The sequence below is a fragment of the Rasamsonia emersonii genome (assembly GCF_000968595.1).
Source record: "Rasamsonia emersonii CBS 393.64 chromosome Unknown ctg1118621760185, whole genome shotgun sequence".
In the NCBI taxonomy this organism is placed as follows: domain Eukaryota; kingdom Fungi; phylum Ascomycota; class Eurotiomycetes; order Eurotiales; family Trichocomaceae; genus Rasamsonia; species Rasamsonia emersonii.
In genome coordinates this window covers 1-15027 of record NW_013563152.1, presented here as the reverse complement: position 1 = coordinate 15027, position 15027 = coordinate 1, and the positions used below count along the sequence as shown (strand labels likewise).

General features: G+C 54.0%; 4 protein-coding genes across 4 annotated transcripts; 3 read left to right on the top strand and 1 right to left on the bottom strand.

The window, feature by feature from the left end:
* Nucleotides 1–284: 284 nt before the first annotated feature.
* On the top strand, nucleotides 285–7191 carry T310_4869 (Adenylate cyclase; the record flags this gene model as incomplete). The annotated part of the gene is made up of 4 exons (XM_013472260.1): nucleotides 285–454; nucleotides 725–1439; nucleotides 1535–6832; nucleotides 6883–7191. The coding sequence occupies 4 exons, from the start codon at nucleotides 285–287 to the stop codon at nucleotides 7189–7191; spliced, it is 6492 nt and encodes a 2163-aa protein (XP_013327714.1).
* Nucleotides 7192–8380: 1189 nt separating this feature from the next.
* T310_4868 (Sister chromatid separation protein (Src1)) lies at nucleotides 8381–10697 on the top strand (the record flags this gene model as incomplete). The annotated part of the gene is made up of 2 exons (XM_013472259.1): nucleotides 8381–9948; nucleotides 10103–10697. 2 exons carry the CDS (start codon nucleotides 8381–8383, stop codon nucleotides 10695–10697), a joined length of 2163 nt encoding a protein of 720 aa, XP_013327713.1.
* A 1174-nt stretch (nucleotides 10698–11871) lies between these two features.
* On the top strand, nucleotides 11872–12765 carry T310_4867 (Thioesterase family protein; the record flags this gene model as incomplete). The annotated part of the gene is made up of 2 exons (XM_013472258.1): nucleotides 11872–12681; nucleotides 12739–12765. The coding sequence occupies 2 exons, from the start codon at nucleotides 11872–11874 to the stop codon at nucleotides 12763–12765; spliced, it is 837 nt and encodes a 278-aa protein (XP_013327712.1).
* A 322-nt stretch (nucleotides 12766–13087) lies between these two features.
* On the bottom strand, nucleotides 13088–15027 carry T310_4866 (Ubiquitin-protein ligase; the record flags this gene model as incomplete). Its single annotated transcript, XM_013472257.1, has 6 exons — nucleotides 13088–13122; nucleotides 13155–13195; nucleotides 13226–13325; nucleotides 13444–13584; nucleotides 13635–13784; nucleotides 13836–15027. Coding segments are annotated over 6 exons (1659 nt in total), but the record flags the coding sequence as incomplete, so codon positions are not given.

Sequence of the window (15027 nt, the reverse complement as noted above, 5' to 3'; positions counted from 1 at the left end):
GTCCTCTCCATCACTGACAACATCTCCCGCCCTTTACCGCCTTCTCACCTCCGCCTCAGCGCGCCGCAGATCCTTCCATAGTCTTACTTTCGACCTTACCAATTAGGCCGACTTGCCGCCGCCGCTCGCCGTCCGATCGCGTCCCTCTGATTACCCCCGCCCCCGTCTGTCCGCCAGTTGCGAATGATCCGGACGTCTTGTCGACCTTCACTCTTGCTGTGAGCGTCACCCTCCGCTTGACCTGGCCTGTCCACGGTCGTGGGTGATCACCGACGCTGTCCGTCATGGCGAGGCGGGATGGCGACCACGTACCCCTGGGCGGAAGACACGGCTCAGAGAGCTCAACCGGCAGCTGGCATTCGCAGTCGACCGTCAAAGAGGAGCACTACGAGCGAGTTGTGCGCCATGGAGCTGTCAACGGCCACGGAGTCTCCCAGAATTCCAATGAAACGAGGTAAGGATTGCGTCTTGTCGAGTGGCGTTCGACCCCGTCTTGCTTCCCTGTCCATGTCACTTGTGAGCTGGAACATCGGACGAAAATGCCCAGCATCAGCTCACAACTTCATCGCGCGAGAGACCTGTTGAAGGGAATTCAACACCGGAGTTGCGGGGTCCATCACATTCATTCATTCATTCATTCATTCATTCATTACACCCGCTAACCAGCCACGTTTCTCTCTCTGTCCATGCTTTCTGTCAGTGCATCGATATTAACCTGCAGCAGGTCGGAATCGGACAGCGAACAGTCTCAAGATGACCTCTATACCTCCATGTTCCCCGACTCCCCCCAACTCTCGCCCACCGACCAGCGCAAACTCCCCGGTTTGGGAAACTATCGAAAGGCCCTGGCTGTGCTAGGAGCCGACGATTACTTTTCCCTGAATACACAACAATCTGCGCCGCCCCCCGTTAGTTATCTCACTCTGAATCCCATCGCCCATGAACCTCTCGACCCCACGTGGCCCCCTTCCTCTTCCCCGACTAGTGCTACCGGTCCATCGGGCGCTTCTTTCCTCAACGACTCCTCCGAGCAGGAAAACTCGCCCAAATCTCCTGCTTTTCGCTCTGAGACCACAGCTACGGACACCCCGGACTTTGGTCATCTTCGTGACCACCGCCGGCCGTCGGAAGCCAGTGCCACGACGGTGAGCAGTATCGGTTCCAAGTCCAGCCAGCATGCCAAATTTCGCAAGCGCCTGCAAGAATTCTTCGGCGAAGATGCCCACGGAGGGTCGAATTCGCGCCAGAGTTCGGATAGCAGCCTGCCACATCTTCTAGGATCCCGAGAGCGCTCTGCTTTCCGTGACAGAAACAACTCGGTTGGTGCACGAAGTGCGCCGGAGAAACCAGGTGATGGCACCTCGTCCCCGAAGCCTTCTCGACCGCGAACCCCGCTCCCGTCCAGCGAAGTGGCCCCGTGGATGTACCAGAGTTCAGATGTAAGTCCCTCGCTCCGGAAGCTGGCCTGATGACCGCGCTTTCCTTTCCTCCCCGATATGGGACTGCTTGCTGATCATTCTCGTCGCTACTCTAGGATATTCGGCAATATGGGGAGGCTCCCGTGCGACCAGAACCAACTGAGCCCGACAGTCATCGATTCCTCCATACCAGTAATGGGGCCTCGTCGTCCTCGCAGAAAGAGTCGCACAAACTCCCGTTTCCGCCGCATCGTCATTCCCGAAGCAGGGATGGGAAGCCCCCGTCATCGGGCTCTGGTGATTCCTCTCTCCATCCACCCCGTTCTTCCAGCGGCAGGGACGATACCGATCCGAATCTCCGCCTCCATGACGCCGGAGGCCTGCTCACGGCGACGGCCATGAGTTCCAGCAGTACGCTCGCTGGTGCACGTTCGGCCAGTCCAACCCCAAGCTCTCAGAGCGCCTTCCTTCAACATCGAGACAGTTCGGGTCAAGATTCTCCCGGAGTGCCTCCCAACAAGCGTTCCCTCTTCGATAAAATCCGCATCCCCAAGCCTCCCAGTTCTCTGAAAAGTCTGCCGGGATCGAGCAAGTCCCTGCAGGATCCGCTCAAAGGTACGAGCAGAATCGCAAAGCGGGACCTTTCTCCTGCCCGGCGGCGCCGCCAAGGCAGCCTTGACAGCAGTGGACTTGGTCAGCGAGGGGACAGCTCGGAATTCGAGCGGAAGAAGGAATCTGGAAGGGGAATCAGTCTCAATCCGTCCAAGTTACGTGGCCGTCGCCACGAGGGCTTTTCGTCCAAAGATCCCAAAAATACGTCCGAACATGAAAGTCTCTGGACTTTCGATACCAACCTCGACCACATGGAAGGGATCATCAGCGAACCTCGACCCCTGTCGCCCACTGATCAGGGTGGTGGAATCTTTGACGGCGGCGTTCCCCCCGAAGACGTCACCAAGAAAGGTATGCCTGTCGGGCACTGGGACGCTCCCGAAAGCTGGCAGGTGAGGAAGCACGGGGACGATATCGTTCGCTCTCTGCCGCAATTTGACGACGAGATCGATTCCTCCATGCAAGATGACGGGCTGATGTATTTCATCCGGGTCTTCCGCATTGATTCCACCTTCGCCACACTCTCAGCACCCCTCAATGCAACCGTTGCAGACATCCTTCTCTTGCTCGGTCGGAAGTCTTTCTTGCAAGATGATCTGGGCAACTACGAGATTGTCCTGCGGAAGAACGACCTGTCGCGACAGCTGGAACACGGGGAGCGGCCGATTTTGATCCAGAAGCGGCTGCTGGAGCAGGTGGGCTATCAGCCCACGGACAGGATCGAAGATATCGGACGGGAGGATCACAGCTATCTTTGTCGGTTTATCTTCCTCCCGACCAAACTCAGCGGTTATGCCAGTCTGGAGAATGATCCGGGCTTCAACAAGAGCCAGAAATTCAGTCATGTCGATCTTCAGGGCCGTAGCTTGGTCACCATCCCGATCACTCTGTACAAAAGGGCGTCCGAGATCATTTCCTTGAATCTATCCCGCAACCTCGCGCTGGACGTGCCGTCGGACTTCATCCAGAGTTGTATCAACTTGCGTGAAATCAAGTTCATGAGCAATGAGGCGTGGCGGCTGCCGCCCAGCATCAGTCTGGCGACGCGACTGACCTACCTCGATGTCTCCAACAACCGGCTGGAACAGTTGACTCATTCCAATCTCGATCAACTGCAGGGACTGGTCAGCATCAAGATGGCAAACAACAAGCTCTCTTCGTTGCCCCCCTATTTTGGCAACTTTATGTCCCTGCGGAGCCTGAACCTGTCGTCCAACTGTTTCCAGGTCTTCCCCGAGTTCCTCTGCAATCTTCCCAGCCTGGTCGATCTCGACATCAGTTTTAACAGCATTCGCGAACTCCCCAATATCGGTCGGCTCAAGACGTTGGAGCGGCTGTGGGTGACCAACAACATGCTCACCGGACCGCTGGACCCATCGTTCAAGGACCTGGTGAGCATCAAAGAGATCGATGCGCGGTTCAATTCCATCACCAACGTCGACAGCGTGATGCATCTTCCCCGTCTGGAACAATTACATTTGGGACACAACCAGGTGACCAAGTTCAAAGGTTCCTTCCCGAAGCTGCGGACCTTGGTCCTGGATCACTGTCCCATCACCCAGTTTGAGCTGGATGGTCCGATCGTCACCTTGACCTCTCTCAACATCGCATCTGCCAAACTGGTCCAATTCAAAGATGCTGTCTTCGACTACCTTCCGAATTTGAACAAACTTATTTTGGACAAGAACCATTTTGTCTCCCTCTCACCGCACATTGGCAAGCTGCGGAAGTTGGAGTATTTCAGCATGATCAAGAATCCCCTGTCCTCGCTGCCTCCAACGATCGGATGTCTGTCGGAGCTGAAGTATCTGAATCTCCGAGAATGCAATCTGAGCAAGTTGCCCTCGGAGATTTGGTACTGTCTGAAATTAGAGACCCTTAATGTGTCCTCGAACGTTCTCGAAAGCTTCCCTAAATACACGGGTCAGCCACCAGTACCACCTGGTGAGCAACCGCAGCAGAACCTGACGCCGTCGTCGACGCCAGGCATTTCCAGCCCTCCCAGCTTTGAGAATCTTGGCTCTCTGGAGGACGCGAATGCACGACGGATTAGCCAGGCGTCCACTGGACTTCTCAGCGTCGGGAGTGGCGGCGCGGGCCGGAATAATTCAGTGGTCTCCAATCCCGTCCCTGGAGGACGAAAGGCGTCCACCGCGTCGCGCGCTTATACCGAGGCATCGAGCTCGTCCAGGAAAGACTCGAACTTCTCTCAAAGGCTGGCGACAACGTTCTCGGGTTCATTAAGGAACTTGTACCTGGCCGATAATCGTTTGGAGGACGACATATTCCGTGAATTGGTTCATCTGCCGGAGTTGCGTGTGCTCAACCTGTCCTACAATGAACTGACCGAGCTCCCGCAGGGATTGCTGAAGCGCTGGCAACATCTAACAGAGCTCTATCTCTCGGGCAATGAGCTCACTGCGCTGCCGTCAGACGACCTGGAGGAGACCAGCAGTCTGCGAACCCTCCATATCAACGCGAATCGGTTCCAGGTTCTCCCGGCCGAACTCTGCAAGGTCAGCAAGCTTGCTGTCTTGGATGTCGGGAGCAATTCGTTGAAATACAATGTTTCCAACTGGCCCTATGATTGGAACTGGAACTGGAATCGCAATCTGAGATATCTAAACTTTTCCGGCAACAAGCGATTGGAAATCAAGCCCAATATAGCTACCTTGGGACCTGCCGCAGTCAATGGAACCGATCTAACTGGTTTCAATTCCCTTACACATCTTAGGGTCCTGGGGTTGATGGATGTCACACTCACCATAAAGACGATACCGGAAGAAACAGAAGACCGGCGTGTGAGAACGTCGGCCTCGCTCGCCGGTTCGTTAGCGTACGGGATGGCAGACTACCTGGGCAAAAATGAACACCTTTCCATCATTGACATGATGGTGCCACGGTTGCGGCCGGACAACATGGATACCCTCGTGGGTCTCTTTGATGGCCAGTCCCAGTCGACCGGAGGTTCGAAAATAGCCAAATTCCTCCACGAGAACTTCACGTCTACTTTTGTCGAGGAATTGAAGCGATTACAGACGGAAGAGACGCCTCTTGATGCCCTGCGGCGAACTTTCCTCAGCCTCAACAAGGACATGGCGGCGGCCGCGTACAAATCCATCGATGACAAGGATGTTCGTCAATACTCTCGAGGCTCGAGCGCCGCGAAATTGTTGAATCAAGACGACATCCACTCCGGAGGTGTCGCCACGGTACTCTATTTGAGAAACATGGACTTGTATGTGGCCAACGTTGGCGACGCTCAGGCGGTCCTGGTCAAGTCAGATGGATCACGAAAGCACCTGACCTGCGTTCATGATCCTGCCGAGTCCCATGAACGGGCCCGAGTTCGAGCAGCCGGCGGGTTCGTCTCCCGAAGCGGGAAGCTGAATGATGTGCTGCCTGTTTCGCGGGCTTTCGGATATTTCCAATTGATGCCAGCCGTGATCGCTGCACCGCATACGGCGCATTTCACCCTGACAGAGCAGGACGAGATGATCATCATGGCGTCCCGAGAGGTTTGGGAATACGTCACTCCGGACGTGGTTGTCGACGTTGCGCGGAGCGAACGGGGAGATCTGATGATCGCAGCCCAGAAGATTCGCGATCTGGCCATCGCATTCGGTGCAACTAACAAACTCATGGTGATGATCCTTGGCGTTAGCGATTTGAAGAAGCGTGAACGGTTCAAGTTCCGAGGTCCGAGTCTTTCAATGGGGCCGTCTTCTTTCCCAGAGGAAGCCATTGTGCCCAGTGTCAAACGCACCAGGAAACCCCGGGACGCACCTGGGGATTCCCGGCTTGCCCGTTTCGATTATGTCGACGCTCCCATTGGGGAGCTCGCTATCATCTTCACCGATATCAAGAAGTCAACGGCGCTGTGGGAGAGGTGTCCCGATGCAATGCGGTCCGCCATTCAGATCCACAACGATATCTTACGTCGACAGATTGGTATCGTTGGTGGCTACGAAGTGAAAACGGAAGGGGACGCGTTCATGGTGGCATTCTCCACCACCACGGCCGCTCTGCTTTGGTGTTTCAACTGTCAGCTGGCGCTGCTGGAGGCCGAATGGCCCACTGAGATCCTCGAGCAGCCCCAGTGTAAGGAGTGGTACGATCAGGACGAGAACTTGATCTTCCGGGGCTTGTCGGTTCGGATGGGCATCCACTGGGGAGAACCGGTGTGTGAGAAGGACCCGGTCACGAATCGCATGGATTACTTCGGTCCGATGGTGAACCGTGCGTCGCGTATTTCGGCTGTTGCTGACGGCGGGCAAATCTTTGTGTCGTCCGACTTTATGAGCGAGTTGCAGCGGACCCTGGAAGTGTACGCCGACAGTGAGCGCACTCCATCGGCTGGGTCCGCCAACAGTGACTATAATTCAGATACCTGGTCCAACGTCCGTCGCGAACTCCAGCAACTCAACAGCCAGGGTTTTGTGATCAAAGACCAGGGAGAGCGGAAACTGAAAGGTCTCGAAAACCCTGAGCCCGTCTATCTCGTCTATCCTCATTCCCTGTCTGGCCGGATCGCGGCGCTCGAGGAGGTCCACCCTGCAGACGCCCCGGCTCCAACCACTGTATTGAGACACTCGCAGCTTGAGATCGACACTGACCTGATCTGGCGTCTGTGGGAAATCACGCTCCGGCTGGAGAGCCTGTGCAGCTCTCTGGAAAACCCCGGTCAGGCCCATCTCAACAAGCCGAACAATGCTCTGTTCAATGCGCTCAAAAGGAGTGGTGGAGAGCTGACCGATTCTGCTGTTCTTGGCCTGATCGATCAGCAAGTCACACGCATTGAGGTATGTTCTGTGTGATCTTTTATGTCCGTTTGAGCAAGATTTGCTGACAGTCTACCTCACAGGCATGTGTCAACACTCTTGCGGTGCGCCACATGATGCGTCCCTTCAAGCCAGGCGATACGTTGAAGGATCACGCAGTCCCTATGAGCGAGATCCTGTCACAACTCCAGACCCAGCTGGCAGAGTTCAAGGCGCTCAAGGAACAACTCGGCGGTGGTGAGGCTGGCCTTCCTGATCCTGCCTCGCAGATCGCCGTGAACATAATGGCGCCAACGCCAGAGAGTGGACGGAGCGGGGTCAATTCATCGTCCTCGTCTCATGTTGGGCACTTGACTCCATCCGCCTCTCCCGAGCGCTAGGGGGCTGTAACGGGCAGCTCCAAGTGTGAAGATTCGAATTGGGGCCGCGTCTTTCGTTCCCTTTCACCTGTTTCTTTTTTCTTTTTTGTTTCTGGGTTTCTTTCCATCACTGGCTGGTTCCTGATGGACCCAAAGCAAAAGACCACAGTATTCCAGCTGTTGGATGGCAATGGCATCCTTGGGCAGGAGTGGTAGTTGTATAAAGTTTTGTTATTGTTTCTTCTTTGTCCTTTGTTTTTTTTTTTTTACTTTTTGTTTTTGCGGGTTTCTCACTCGAGGGCTTTGCAGTTATGAGGACCACGGCTTTTTACATGGCATGACTAGGGCGTGTTGATTGTAATTAGTTTTTTTTCTTTTCTACGCATCGCTGACGCCTTTTTGGGATCGGTTTGGCGCGGGAAGCATATGTCTGTGTCTGTACTAGGGCCCATGGTCAGGGAGGGCCACCGTGATCTGTATCTATTATGATGTGGTCTTTTTTTTTGTAGCTATATTTAATAATTTACATATTTTCTATATATTCGACGGCTTTTCTGAAACGAGGCTCAGTGATCTCTCTTGAGACGAAGGCGTAATTGAATAGTTGTGGCTGGTGTGGCTGTGCTGGTACTGTGGCTAGTAAACGGATCATGTGAATCATGTGACAACTGGCCCGCTGTTTACTGACGTCGGAGTCCACACGCCCCTACGCCTGGTTCACTCTCTTCTTTGTTCATCTCCTCTTGCGTCTGTCCATCTCTCTCTTCCAATTCATCGAGGAGTCCCAAATCTATTGATCATTCTGCACTAGTTTGTCTCCTAATCTTTCCAAGAGTCGTGAGAGGCTGTTTATAGGTAGTCAGATTTCAGTCGTGGTGTGGTCCCACTGCGCTGCCTGTTAGTCCACCTGTTGCCCTGGATACCGCTTACCATTCAATGTTTCCTTTTCAGCACAAGCGACTTGCTGCACAGTGATCAAATTGTTATCACACCTGACTTATCATTGAAAGGGGAGAAAAGGGTACTGTGTGGTCAGTGGTCACTGACACCTTTGCGTCAGTGTCTTACTCAACAGCTGCATATCGCATGCTAAAGACCAGGTGACAACTTCCCTCTGACCGTGCTGTGCGTTCTGCCAACTTGAAGACAAGTAGTTGTCTCCTGGATAGGACACGCTTGTCGTGCAGCTGCACAGTGCCTGTATCACACCATGGCTTCCATCAACGGCTTGGATGACCTGGATTACCTCTCTCCCGACTTCGACCTCAACAGTCTCACTGTCCCCCGGCTTCGTGCCATTCTCGTCAGCCACGATGTCTCCTACCCAGCCTCGGCCAAGAAGGCCCAGCTCATCCGCATCCTTGAGGAGGAAATCTTGCCCAAGGCTAAAAAGTTGCTGCGAGAACGCGAGCGTGTTCGTCGGACCAGTGCAGGCATTACTGATATGAGCAGCCAGTCCACGTCCGCTACGAACGACGATGATGACGCCGATGAGCCGGATAGGGAATCCATGCCGCCGCCACCAACTCCGTCCACGACATCAACCGTGAGACGAGGCCGCTCCAGACCGAGTACACGGGCTTCTACAGCAGACACTGACGAGAACACGATGCCTCCTACGCCAAATTCTACACGCAGACGCCCTGGTCGGCCCAGCAGAAATACCCGTGTGTCGGATACAGAGACCGGGGAGGACACTGTCGCTACACCATCGATGGCAGATGCTACTCCTCAGACAAGATCCACAACACGGAGAACACGGAGAAGCGAGGCCTTGCACTCGACGGAAGCAGTCGAACCATCTCCGAGCATTAAGACGGAGAGTCGGGATGGCAGTGTGTTCACCGATGACAACCCATTCCAGAGCGGAAGCTCGCCCACATCGTGGGACCAGACGCCCCGCGCCCAGACTGTGAGTGGGGACCGGAAACGGAGGAGCACTCCTCGCGTGTCTGCGGAAAGTGGTCTGGCCAAGGAAGAGCGGTGGAAGAGGACGTCGGAGGTACCAGTGAAGGTGAAACAGGAAGAGGATGACATTGTTGCCACAAAGTCCGCATTCCAATCCCCAGTCTCCCGCTTGAGGACGCCTTCTCCAAAGGTGGAGGAAGACTCAGAGGACGAGGAAGTTGTCGCTGGCGAAGAGTTCACGCCAGAGGAGCAGTTGGCTTTGGAGACGGAAGAAGCGGAAAACCGCCGTGCCGTCACTGCTCGTCGTCGACCCCGCAAGCAGGGTGCGGCATCCCGGGCGGCTCCCTGGATAGTGATCCTGGCGCTTTTGCTCGGGTTTGGCGCTTGGTGGCGAAAGGAGAAGATTGAGATTGGTTTCTGTGGGGTGGGAAAGACTCACTGGTCGCTAGAGGAGACGAATGTACCGGAATGGTTTGATGTATTAGAACCGCAGTGCGAGCCTTGTCCGCCGCACGCATTCTGCTATCCGGGATTCGAGGTGCAGTGCGAGCGCGACTTCATCCTCAAGCCGCATCCGCTGTCGCTGGGCGGACTGGTGCCTTTGGTGCCGACGTGCGAACCGGACAGCGAAAAGTCACGTCGCGTCAAGGCGGTGGCGGACCGAGCGGTGGAAGAATTGAGGGAGCGGCGTGCCCGGTACGAATGCGGGGACGGACAGGAAGTCAAGTCGGCTGCGGTCAGCGAACCGGAACTGAAGCAGACGATGATGAAGAAGAAGCGGAAGGGGATGAGCGATGCCGAATTCGATGATCTCTGGAAAGGCGCAATCGGCGAGATTGTTGCACGAGAGGAAGTGACGAGTCAGCAGGGGTAGGTTTTTTTTTTCTGAGTCGTTTTCTTTTATCTTTTTTCCCCCTTCTCCTTCTGGCGCATGTAGTGTCCTGTCTGAAGTTGTTTCCTCACGATGATAACTGGGTTCTGACAAGGGTATTCGACACTAACAGAGACCACCACACATTGACAGACCCTCCTCCGTCCTCACGCTCTCATCCACCTCACTCGCGCGACTCCCGATCGGCTGCGCCCTCCGCCGCCACCTCCGACTTTCTCTCCTCGCATATCGACTCCCTCTTTCAATTCTAGTCATTGCCGTGGCGGGACTGGCCTACGTGCGGAGGCAGATTCAGGCGCGACGCTCGGACATTGCCCGCGTCCCTGAGCTCGTGAGCACGACCCTTGATCGTCTCTCGACGCAGGCGGCATTGTATGCCCGTGGAGAGGCTCCCGAGCCGTGGATCCCGATCGGGCAGCTGCGGGATGACGTCTTGCGCACCGAACTTCGCGGCAGTCGGCGCGAGGAGCTCTGGAAGCGGGTGCGGAGTGTGGTGGAAGGCAATGCCAACGTGCGGGCGGCCGTCCGGGAGGGCCGCGGGGGAGAGGTTTCCCGGGTGTGGGAATGGATCGGAGGGATTGGCAGCGTGGATAGCGTGCGTCGGGAGAGTGGCCGTGTTCGTTTCTCGCTATCGCCTGGCGAGAAGATGGGTTCGGAGGAGCAGGATGGTGATAAAGGAGCTCGGAGGGAGTCACGGAAGTGGGATGAAGGACGGCCTATTTACTGATCTTCTTTCTTTGTATGCTTTTCGTTTGTGTACATATATTATGCTGTACTATTGATGCTGTACTATCTTCATACCCTCTGGTGTTAAACATGGATTGATTCTTGAGTACACAGTGCAATATTAATTCCTTAAGGCATCCATCAGCGGTGTGCATAAAGCCTATTTATTACAGAGTATTTATTAATATTATCGGGCCGATTCGAATCGGAATGCACCCGTCGGGATTCCATTCGGTCCGACGAGCCGGTGTGGACAGTGGACAGTGGATTCTCTTATCACGCAATCCAATCGCCCCATCGATCAGGAATACCGTAATTTCTCTTGAGGATTATGATGGATAGATAGGCAATCAATGAATTCTGACACTTGCCATCCCATCCTGTCCAGACGGTGACTAGTTACTTACTCTTATATCTGTCTCTTACTTCCTTGCCGAAAGGCCCGAAACGGCAGCAACACGGCATAATGAAGGGTTCCTATCCTATCTCCGAGCCGAACAAATATTAGGTAACTAATGAAACTAATTGCCTAGCCTAGGTCCACTGGAGTCGGGACGGGTAACAGGGAAAAAAAGAAAAAAACAATTTAATACTCTTACTTACTCCACTTTGATGTGGATCCCCTCACTTAGGACTTTACTTGCTATGTCGCGAACGAAAGAACGAACGGACTCGCGAGATTTTTTCAGGTGCAGGTTATCGATTTAGATTGATGGATGGGTCTTTTTTTTCTTTATCAGCTTGCTTTTTTTTTCTGAACCTGAGTGGACCTAACCTAAACTAAGAGACGCTGAGCTGAGCTGAGCGAAGCTAGCTAAGGCTGCGAAGCTAATCTTTCCTCGAATCTGTCTGTCTGTCTGTCCCTCTATCCTCCTTCCAATTTTCTTTCTCTTGCTTGTTTGCTGGCTGGCTTGCTTGCTTGCTTGTCATTCGTCTGTTATTTTATCCTAATTACTTTATTTATCTTTGTCTTGGTCTCGGCCTCTTTCTTGCTTCTACTTTAACTTACTCTTCAAAAAAGACGTACTCCGTACTCCGTCCTCGCAAAAAAGAAAGATACATACAGCACTCGCCGGCCAGTTTACTACATACATACACACGGACAACGACAGGACAGCCCTGAAGGACCAAAAAAAAACAGTCCTGAACAATAAATAAATAGCTAAATAAATAATATGCTCGGCCTCCCCAGACTCTGTGCCCGGCTTCTTCGGCTAGGCCAACGACCACATTATCTCGCTCTGTCGGACATCGTTCCGATTCCTTCATCTCAATCCCTCCGATATTATTATGGCCAGCAGCAGCAGCGACAAGGCCTGGCCGCAGCCGCAGTTGAGCACCATCCTTCGCCATCTTCATCTTCATCACCGTCTTCATCGTCGTCTTCGACGACAGCATCGTCAACATCAACAACCAACACCACCGACGCAGAAATCGACCGACTCATCTCCAGGCACCCCCTCGCGCAATCCCTCCGTCGAGACCCATCCTTCACCGAACTGCGACCGCACCTCGCCATTCCGCCATTGCTGCGACCCACGCACCTCGTCGCCGGCGCGCTGTCCGGACCAGGCCGCGTCACCGTCGCGCCGTACATGTGGTTCTCGCGGAACAGCAGACGCATCGTGGCCATGGCGCACCTGGGCCGCGAGCTGTGCGGACACCCGGGCTTTGTGCACGGCGGGTTGCTGGCCGTCCTGTTCGACGAGGTGTTTGCGCGCTGCGCCTGTCCGTGTCTGCCCAAGGGGATCGCTGTCACGGCGAATCTGAACGTCGACTACCGTAGTCCCGGGCATCCGGATAGGCTGTATGTGCTGCAGGCACGCACCGTCGAGGTCGAAGGGCGAAAGGCCTGGGTGGAGGGCACGTTGGAGATGCTGCCTCAGACGACAACGGACCAGCAGAGTGGTAGTGGCGATGATTCCTCTGCGCCGGTGCTTGTCGCCGAGGCTAAGGCGCTGTTTGTCGAGCCCAAGTTTGCAGAGGTGTGTATAAACTAATACTGCCTGCTTGATTGATTATTGACTGACCTGTTTGAACAGTCCATGCCTAAACTGTACAAGTCGTGAGAAACCAGTCTCATTGAGATTGAGTATCGAGTAAGCTCGTATTATAGTGAACGATTACGACACACGAGATAAGGAATGAGATAATGACGATAGATAGACCATTTGATCGATTGGATAGAGGATACCATTCATTGTACTGTACATAATATATTTTTTTTATAGGCGCATTATTTCTGCTGTGCATAGGCATGTAATTAAATTCCTAAATAGACAGGTTCATAGAGTCTGGTTACGGAAAGAATGCCAGGGCAAACATATGTATATCTTTTTGCCCAACTGTGTCCATACTTAGGACTACTAGAATTGATACTTTCATAATACCTTACAATAATAGCTCTGCAGCGAATAATCCTCTGTCTTCTCTAATCAGTCAATTAATTCCTACATACATGTAGTACGAGTGCTGGGATAACATTCTGGGTCTGCAAGTCTGATTACCATCTAGATCCGATACACTTACAATTCCGTCCACCCAAACCCGAAACCATCAGAAACCGTCTCCATTAATGCCTTCCCTACAACCTTGCATTCTCTGGGTATGTGATAAACTATGACAAACACTAAGATTGCGTGTAGAATAATCGACGTCAACAAATAGCAATATCTAGATCTGACGTGTTCTTCATGACAGGTGGAATGCGCCCTGCCCCTCCTGGATCGCCATGATCAGCCGCTCACGCAACACCTCCAAGCTGCTGTAGTCCGGCAGCTTGAGATAGTTCACGCAAGTCATCACACTCGGCAGGTAGTCATCTGACTTGTACGGAGGTTCGCTGGGGCGGCACACCACAGTGAACATGGGCGTGAGACTCTTGAAACCTGCATGAGAGTTAGCAACAGAACAATCACTACTCATCCGACTGACATACCTCCGATCGGAAGCTTGGGGCTCCCCGTGACAAATTGCAAAAAGTCGCGGCGTTGCTGGTGGTTCAGCTCGCTCATGATCTGCAGCAGATTGCGCACACTCTTGCTGTCCATGTTGAAGCCATGGTCCGCTTTGATCGAGTCCATGAGCGCTACACACGTTAGCTCTCGCCAACTACCATACCGAATGACGAGCCACTTACTTTCAATCGACCAGTCCTCCTCAACCCGGCCAAACAGCATGACCAGCTCATTCGGCGTGAACGTTCGAAGCGCCGAGTATGGGAACACCTGAGAGAAGCCGGCTCGGAAGGCTTCAATTTGCCGCCGCACCCCGCTTCCCAAGGTCATGTCAATGACGCGATCCACATAGACATCGACATTGTCAATCGTCACTGCAACGTTCGACCCGTTCGGAATCAGCTCAATCGAGGGATACCCGGGCAGCGTAAAGTCCAGTCCCAAGTCTTCCACGCTGACGCCGTCGACTTGGATGTTCTGGATCGCTCGCACCTTTTCATCCGCCGACAGCGAGACGTCCTCACTGATCTGTTTCTTCGCATTGGCGAATCGCTTCAATAAAAGTAGAGAATTCGCCAGATTCTGATCGACTGTCCTCACGGTGCCCAGGGTCGGGGGAACAGAGGTTGTCCCAACGCGGAAGAAGGTGGGGTTGAAGTTGATGTCGATGATTCTCGAATCCAGCATGGATCGCGCCACGAACTTGCCAAGAGTCCTGAACAGTTGAAGTTGCTTCTTGCCGGCCTCCGAGGCAGCCTGCTCGTCGCTCATGGGCGCCGGGAAGAGACCGTGCTTGCCAAAGGCGTATTCGTCATCCTCGTTCGACTCGTTCTCCCGCCAGATCTTGAGCTTCTTCTTAGAAAACTCCTTGGAGACAGTCGAATAGAACTCGAGCGTCGGACCCAGACCGGTCCCAACTTCTTCAAAGTACTCGACCTCGAGGATGCTGGGCGACGATCCATACAACTCCATCACCTTCATGGCGGATTCCAAGATGCGTGACCGGGAGATACGGACCTTCTGTCGTTGCAGGCGGCCCAAGAACGGACGATCATCTCGGCGCTGATCGCGGCGACTATCGTCCGACTGCGAGTTCTGCCACCGCATCATCGACCGGGCATACCCAAACGCCGTCGACTGGAGGAACAAGTGTCGTGTCTCGAATGGGAACAGGAATGGGAACTCGCGAGCCAGATCCTCGCTCCAGCTCGGGAGACAGCCGCTGGCGACAATCAAGGGCTCCTCCAGTTGTCGGTTCAATTTGGCCGTGAGCTTGGTGTTGATGAACTGTTGCAACGATTCGGGTTTGATCGCAACCAGTTCCTTGCTCTCGGCCAGGAGATCGTCCAGGTGAGCATTGATCTCGTGAAGAAC